The following is an 8,822-nucleotide window of genomic DNA, read 5'->3' on the forward strand; positions in this document are numbered from 1 at the left end:
ATGTCTGGTAGAAAGGAAAGTGTAAAAAGAGCGAGAGACTTCAAACTGGTGAAAGGTTACTAAAGAGAGAAAGGTTCAATTTCTTTCTTATATTGTTTTAAAACGGCTTAAAATTTTCAATAGTTGGAATATTTCCTTTGCTTCCGCAAAGCCAAATGTAGAATCTCGCAAGTAACAGAACAAAGTTAATTGCAGCTTTGTTTTTGGAAGTATCAGGCTTCAGACCCAAGACGACAAGATTGTTTAGAAGATAGTAGTTGGATAAAAAGTTACGATCCTTTAGAGACGCAATAAGGTGTTTCCAGAAAAGGTCTATTTTGCTGCAGAACCAGAAAAGATGCCTGAAATTTTTAGCTTCCTCATGGCAAAAAGTATACCTAATGTCATCTTTGTATCCCATTTTGACTAAAGATACTTTTGTTGCCAAAGTTTGATGAAGGAATCTAAATTGAAATTCAATCAATGTGGTGCTTTTGGTACATTTAATAGCAGTCATGTATACGTTATGCCAGATTAAATCACGAGCTTCAGGGAAAACCTTGCTCCATTTCTCCTGACTAGAAATTTTATAGTTACATTTTACTCCCACCAGTTTTTGATAAGCTAGTCTGCTGGGCTTTTTCGATTTTAAAACGACGTTTGTGAAAGACTCTTGTTCTTTACAATTCAGTGGTACAATTGGTGGTTTTTGATTTTTCCAGAGCTCTCGGAGGGTAGATGTCACTCCATAGAGTGTCAAAGGGCAAACCTTGGTATGATACTTGCTTTCAAATTCTGTTGGTGACAAGAAAGTACTTAGCTGTTCCTTAACGATTTGATTCACACGAGAAATGCCCATTTGATACCAACTCTTATAGAAAGCCGGTTTGTCCATAACTCTAATCAAAGAATTATACCATAAGCTTTGTGTGAAGAAGGACTCTACCGTTTCTGTTGACCCTTGATAATTTCATTCAGACCATATCTCGAGAATCTCTTTCAGAAAGGGACTAAGATTGTTAGCAAGGTTCTTCGAGTCTTTTATGTCAAGGTTGCCCCTGAAAACAGTTTGGCCTCCAAGTTTTTCGAGCTCAGCGTCAAAAAAAGTTTCCATTTCCCCTTGTTATTTTCGTCCAGGTACTTTCTTATTCACACGGACTTAAGGGCTTTATTAAAAGAAGCAATGTCGATTATTCTAAGTCCTCCGTTGCCATAGTTTTGGGTGATAACGTTTCTCTTGATTTTATCACCTTTACTGTTCCAAAGGAAGTCAAAAAAGAGGTCATTTATTTGTTTTATAATTTGAGAATTAACTTGATAAGGCGACAAAAGATGAATTACTTGGGAGACAACCAAACTCTTAACAACTGTTATTTTCCCGATAAGGCTTAGTCTTCGAACTGTCCAGCAGCCCAAGCAGTTCCGCATTTTTCTATTTTTTCGACGAAGTTAAGTTTAGTTGTAATTTCCGGGTCGGTTGATAGCCAAACTCCGAGCGCTTTAACCTTTGTATTTTGCCAGTTGAAATCTTTTTTTGGGAGCAGTTCTTCACTTTTGCCAGCACAAAAGCCTATCCAAAGAGCCTCAGTCTTTTTACTGTTTAGTCTAAGACCTGAAACTTTCTCGAAGCTTTCTAAGATCTTCAGGGCTTCAGAGAGTGACTTTACTGAACCGTTAAGAATTAAAGTTGTGTCGTCAGCATATTGGCTTAATTTAATCTCAGTGTTCTTAACTAATAAACGTTTTATGTCTGCATTTTTCCGGATTGCGTTGGCCAGAATTTCGGCTGAAAGATTAAAAAGGTAAGGGGAGAGACGACAGCCTTGGCGGACACCGCTGTGGACCGAAAAGAGGTTGCTTACCCAGCCGTGAATTCACTTTGGTGATTGAATTTTTTCCACCAGTTATGGATCAGGTGACAGTGTCAGTTGTTTCTACTTCGTTGCATTTCGGTCAGCAATCAACCAAGCTGTTTTCTAAATGCACTAGCTTCATCATTCACTTGCATAAATATGATGCAACTCCACCTGAATACATTTACGTTGACTTGAAATGTCAGGGTATTGCAAACAGTCCAGCTGAGGGGCGTGGACATTTGGTTATTTATGGAATCGAGGGAAAACAGAATGATGTGAGCCCAGATGTCTTCGATGAGCTGTATTATTTAGAAAATGGAAAAATGAATATGATTGTTCCGATAGACATGAACATCAAAAAAATTACATATGTAGAAGTTGGGGATGATGATGGAGATCTTGTTAACTTTCAACAACTGAATAGTTATGTGAATGCAACTAAAATACTATTAGGGAATGATTTGACTGCAGCGGTAAAATCGTTAGATAACCAAATAAATTCAATCAAGAAACAACTTTCGTATGTACCGTTAGGCTCTGATTTATTCAAACAAATTTTCGATTATCACGCTCATACATTAGATCCTGATGAATTCAAAAAATCTGGTTACAATATAACCGCTTTCGATGATTTAGAAATTTTTACATCAAATGGTGCGCCAAGCAGCAAACCTATGTCAGAATTCAACACCAAATACGATTTCAAAAATTTCTATGGTAGAATGGATGTCAAACTCAACATACAAAACGATTTCACCATGTTTTTCGTCGTGAAGCACAGTTCAACTGTTGGGAATTCTTCAGTTCACATGCATTTGAATTTCACTGCAAATAATGATACATTAGATCTTAGTATTCGAAATCTCCCCGGATGGTTATTAAGATTTAATTATACTTGGGGTCATGAATATGATAAATTAGCTTCTGATATGATATATGATAAATAAACAAATTATGATTTGGATTGTGAAAAATGGAAATACATACAAAGCAACGATAGGTGGTAGTTCCACTGTGTTTATAGTGACACATGCATATAGCGCTGTTTCAGATTCATATGTTCATATAGGTACATTCGACTATTTATTGAGAATGGGTTTCACAACTATGTTTATCCCATAGGTGGGGATGCTTATAACAGCATTGTATCAACAGAACAAAAATTAGGAACTTATTTCATTAGATAATTATCTAAACCAATATATGAAAGCACCAAAGGCTATTTTCAATTTTAATCATATCAATCCAAATTTAACCGAAGCTGAGATATCAGAATTGGAAGCTTTGTACAAATACTAATCATAAAAAATACTGGCTTTTCAAAATGACTTACAAATATTTAAAAAAAAAAATAGAACTTGCATGTAATATTGGATCTGTTGCATTAGTAGTGACAGGGACAGTAACAGGGTACAATTAGTGGATCAGGTTTGCTTTTAAAAGCATATTCAGAAGCTAAAAACTTCAAACGAAAAATCGAGATGTGCAAATTTGCATACACGACATATGAAAAGATATTGACTGATATAAGGTCATTTCTGAGAGGATTAGAATTCGATGATGAACGAGTTTTAGACTGCATCAAAGTTGTCGATGAAATTATAATAGATATGTGTCATTATACGAAAAATTTGAAGATAAATACAATAAAATGTTCAAGGCTGAATAATATCACATATTTTTTTTCCAATATTGCTCATAAATAAAATGTCTCATGTTTTTAATAAATGTCTGATGTATTTTTAAACTCAGACTTGTTTTAGACTTTAGACTTTGTTACGGGCATATTTTCATGTGGGATATTTAACATTTCGAATACTTGTTTCAAAATAAAATTAATTTTAATCATACGTTTGCGATTACCATTAATTTGTGGAAGCATCTTGTCTATTTCTTTGAAAATCGTATATATTTTGGTTAAATCACGGACTGATATTTGTAATTTGTATTTACTGCATATATCATTTATTACATTTTCTAAATTATATTTTCTTTGGTAAACCGATTTCTTTACAAACCTATGTTTATTTTCATAAAAATCAACGTATTCACTGGCTATACAGTAACTGTTAACTGTACCACAATTACGGCATACATTTGTGCCTTTGTTATTTACCATGTCTTGTTTGTTGCAGCATGGAGGGTATGTTGTTGATGGTAGTTGTAACTGTTGATCACAGAATGGGCAATCTATATATTCCATTGTGATCATTTCATTGTGTATTTCTGTGTTGCATTTAATTACTATTACATTACAATAAATCTAACCATCAGAATCTGTTGATTGTGAAGAATCTGGTGACCATTCTTCACCTGAAAATTGAGAATCCCAGCTTGAGCTTTGTGAACTATCAAAAGATTGTGAGCTCCAATCTGAGCTTGATATTGAGCTTTGCGAACTTTGTGAATTTTCCATTTCTATATATTATATTTAGATTATATATTTTATATATTTTTATATTATGAAGAAAACAGTTGAGCCAATTATTGGTAAATATGAAATATACTCTTTTGGATTAGAAAAATACCCTAATAAATATTCTATATTGTTTATAAAAAAGTCATTTTGGAAAAAATACTTAAAAGTCTATTATTTAGATAAAATATATATGAATAAACAACATCATTACTCGAGAAACACAATAGACTATTGTTTGGAGAACAATGAATGCTATTGTTCTCCAAATCTAAGATGGCGCTATTTATTTTCAGCCAATCCGGAGCCAAATTAAGAATTCAAGATGGCGGCGCCCACGAAAGTTGGCCGTGTTGGAAAACAGCCCACCAGCCTCGACGGAGGCCTGGGATCGGTCTCACGGATTTCCATGGCGACACAAATCACGCCAGCGTCACGCAAAAAATGTCATGCAACTTCAAACTCGATACTTACAGTGTCCTGTGGTCCTAAACGACAGAGGTCCGTCCGGCAAGTGGCCATGATGAAAACTGAGAGACTTGGGTCCGAAATAAACACATCCGAGGATTTAGAGTGAAGTGACGGGTCTCAGATGACACTTATACACCTCTCTATTCGTTCCCAAGCATACTGGGACGGTGACCTCATCGGGAACCAATCCTAAACTTGCCTCACTCCCTTCGCGGTTGAAGGGGTAAAAATAGGGGTGAGGGTGTACTCCCCGTTCCAAAGCATCGTGGGACGGTGACCTCATCGGGAACCCAATCCTAGACTTGTCCCACTCTCTTCTCGGCCGAAGGGGTAAAATAGGGATGAGGGGCTACTCCCTCTTAGTCTGCTATGTAAAACCTTCACACGTTTTGAAAGGGAGTAAACAAAGTTGTTGACTTACGAAGTGGAAGTTAGAAGAAGTCGAAGACTACTTGGATTGACCCCCGAAGTAGATGAGTTCAAGGACAAATGTTTCTTCAATCAAGGCGACCTTGTCATTGACTCCTTGACTCGATGAAGTGCGAAAAATTATTGCTGTGGAAAATTTTTGCACAAGAGATGTTTGCAACAGGAGTTACAATACTCAGATAAGTGCGGACATTGCAAAACCTTAAATCCTCGGGGGAATGAAGATAAGGAACAACTTTCACCTTGGGAGGAGGTGGTGCGCGAGAGGATTACCAACGCAACGAATGCCATCAATAGGTATCGGCAAGGGGGACGGCCTTATCATATTCACAATCGTAATATTGTTTCGTGGGGGACCTTGCGGTACCATGTGAATCTTTCCATCTGGTTTGAATTTTATACAAGACTCACCATCTTCGTGCAGCAAAGGCGAAACGCTACCCTGTACATCCATGCCTATGTCAACTTGACATGGATGACCATTACTCAATCAATAAGAAAGACGGTGTATGGAATGTTCAGTAGAACATCCCCACGGAAGTAATGCTCTGCGTACGCGAAGGAAAGTTTAGGTTATTGTTACTGCCGTGGCTGCACTACGACGCTGAGGATGAAATGATTATCAACAGATTAACTCTTCAGTCATCTTTTTCACCCCCCATTTATCCTGAAGACACAGCTTGGGTGTAACGTGTAACTCGTAAAACAAAACAAAACAGACAAAAACAAGGAGTCTGAGTCTTTATAACGTTTATTGAATAATGATAATAAAAATAATAACATGAACTCCGAAAGAGAGTTGATTACAATTTTTAACTCTTTAGGTCTTGACCGTCGGTATTCCACAAAGTGTTGGGAACTAAACTCGTTTTCAGTTTCACAGACTCTTGGTCCCTGGCCCCAAAACGCACGATATTGTGCCCTAGTTTTCTTTGCTTTTGGTCATGAAGTCTTTACCTGATCCGTTCCTTATTCTTGGCATCATAACTTCTCCAATACTCGTTGATCCGTTCCATGTTGTTTTTACAGTATTGTCTTCGGTAATTTCTGATGTGCTCCTTGTTCTGTTGACAATAGGCTCTCTGGCTGCTGGCGAGTCGTTCCTTGTTGTTTTCATACCATCCTTTACGACGGGTTTTGAGAATCCCGACGTTCTCTGACAATATCTCTTTTGTTGGGCCAGGATTCGCTGTCTGCTCTTGGCATAATATTTTTTCTGGTGGGCCTTTTTACAGACAACCCTCTGGTCATTCCCTGACAGTTGACTGGAGCAATTCATCTTGCATGTGTGGCTCGTACAAATAATGACTAAAACCCTGGAATCACACACTCTTATAAGAATCACATGGCTAATTCAGGTCTTAACCTCTTCTTCTACTTCCTCTTCGTCATCATCGTCGGGGAGTAAATTCTTCCGCATTAGTATGTTTAGCAGGAATTTCCGTTTTGCCACTGCCGATTCGGCCGCTTCGTCAAAATCCATGTCATCTTCATGACTTTACGGTGTATTGCGTCGTGTTTGATACGGTGAGTCCATTTTAGACGTAAGTTCTTCCTAGCCTTCTCCTGCTTACAGGTAATAGGACGTTGAAAGCAGCATTTTTGGCATAGTTTTGGGATTTTCCCTTATCCAGGAACTGCTGGACTTCTTTCAGGTAGGTTTCTTTGATGTCTTCTCCGACGTTTTGACGCAACGGACTCCACGGATCTGGTTCATCGTCGTCCGCTTCTTCTTCCTCTTCGGAGCTGCTACTATCCTCCTCTTCTTCCTGTTCCTCTTCCGGCTCCTCTTCGTCCACTTCTTCTTCCTCTTCTACGTTCTCATCATTGTAATCTTCCACGGGGCCAAAAATATCTGTTGAACGATCATCCATGATTCTCGTCGACCTTCACCCAAGACAACGTGCTTCAAATGAGCCGAGTCGATCAAACTGATGTTCAATATACCATTTTGGGCAATGATCAGACATCCTCTCTCTTTCTTCGATGCCAGCGCGGGTATCCTTCGTGGTCAGGAGGTGACTAAACACGCGTTTCCTGTCATCACTGGCGGGATGTAAATCCAGGACCGTGTACCCAAACGGTCGTTGGGTCACTTTTTGATACGCGTCCATCATGTCTTGCCAGCAAGTGGGAAAAGCTTGAAGCAGTAAATTCTTCATCCCTAATTGATCTCTTGGATTTTTGAAGGCTACGATGTAGTGGGCGTTCCTGGAAATACTCTTGGCGCATTTCCCCGGTGGAAACATGTCTTCGCACAAGTACAACACGGTGATATTTTGATGATGAGAGTGTTTGGTGAATAAGTCTAGCAACGCTTTGTTTGCTCCCTTTCAAAACGTGTGAAGGTTTTATATAGCAGACTAAGAGGGAGTAACCCTTCATCCCTATTTTACCCCTTCGATCGAGAAGGGAGTGGGACAAGTCTTGGATTGGGTTCCCGATGAGGTCACCGTCCCACGATGCTTTGGAACGGGGAGTACACCCTCACCCCTATTTTTACCCCTTCAACCGCGAAGGGAGTGAGGCAAGTCTAGGATTGGTTCCCGATGAGGTCACCGTCCCAGTATGCTTTGGAACGAATAGAAAGGTATATAAGTGCATGTGTCATCCGAGACCCGCCACTTCACTCTAAATCCTCGGATGTGTTTATTTCGGACCCAAGTCTCTCAGTTTTCATCATGGCCACTTGCCGGACGGACCTCTGTCGTTTAGGACCACAGGACACTGTAAGTATCGAGTTTGAAGTTGCATGACATTTTTGTGCGTGACTCTGGCGTGATTTGTGTCGCCATGGAAATCCGTGAGACCGATCCCAGGCCTCCGTCGAGGCTGGTGGGCTGTTTTCCAACATGGCCGACTTTCGTTGGCGCCGCCATCTTGAATTCTTAATTTGGCTCCGGATTGGCTGAAAATAAATAGCGCCATCTTGGATTTGGAGAACAATAGCATTCATTGTTCTCCAAACAATAGTCTATTGTCTTTCTCGGCTCCTGATTGGTTACCGGTCATTTGAGCGTCCATTACTACTTAGCATATATAGTCAAACATCAACCTCACAATGAAGCATCAAACGAATAAAGCAGAGTTCGAGAAGAGATACGGTAAATAACATAATATTTATACATGGGAAAAAACAATTAATTTGAAAAGAGCGTATTGGGTGGTTCATCGTAAGGTAACCGGTAATAAGGATATTAAAACTTATGTGACAAAAAATAAGAGGGTTACAATGACTACAATGTACTGAAAGCCCTAATCATATTAAAACCAGATTCTTACCAACGTCAGGACCGGGAAAAGAGTATTTTATAGACCATAAGAAATTAACATTAGCATTTGATTAAGAAGTATATTTATAATTTGGTGATTCATTTTTGGTGTGGGTGTTAGTAAGGAATTAAAAATCATTGAATTATACGATTTAATGGTTTTCATTTTATGGATATAGAGAGATATGATAAATAATATGGTGCATTATATATGGAAAAAACATATTGTGTTAAATATAAACAATTAACCGGTAATAAAAATATTCAGTTTGTTAAAACTAAAAATAACAGAACTATGATAAAAAGCATTTTTGATGTTAGTCCTCATGTTAAAATTCGTTTTGTAAAAAATCAAACAGGAGGTAATTTACTGGGTATTGGGACGGCAATAGATGTTAT

General features: G+C 38.4%; 1 protein-coding gene across 1 annotated transcript; it reads right to left on the reverse strand.

The window, feature by feature from the left end:
- Positions 1–6,683: 6,683 nt before the first annotated feature.
- Positions 6,684–8,224, reverse strand: LOC145470253 (uncharacterized). Its single transcript, XM_081454085.1, has one exon. It carries the CDS (start codon positions 7,023–7,025, stop codon positions 6,690–6,692), a length of 336 nt encoding a protein of 111 aa, XP_081310211.1. The 5' UTR covers positions 7,026–8,224; the 3' UTR covers positions 6,684–6,689.
- Between the last annotated feature and the right edge of the window lie 598 nt (positions 8,225–8,822).

This window comes from Orbicella franksi, chromosome 15 (assembly GCF_964199315.1).
Source record: "Orbicella franksi chromosome 15, jaOrbFran1.1, whole genome shotgun sequence".
Classification (NCBI taxonomy): domain Eukaryota; kingdom Metazoa; phylum Cnidaria; class Anthozoa; order Scleractinia; family Merulinidae; genus Orbicella; species Orbicella franksi.

Excerpts from the sequence above, each read along its gene's own strand:
- LOC145470253 (XM_081454085.1), bottom strand. The coding sequence starts at position 7,025 with ATGGATGATCGTTCAACAGATATTTTTGGCCCCGTGGAAGATTACAAT.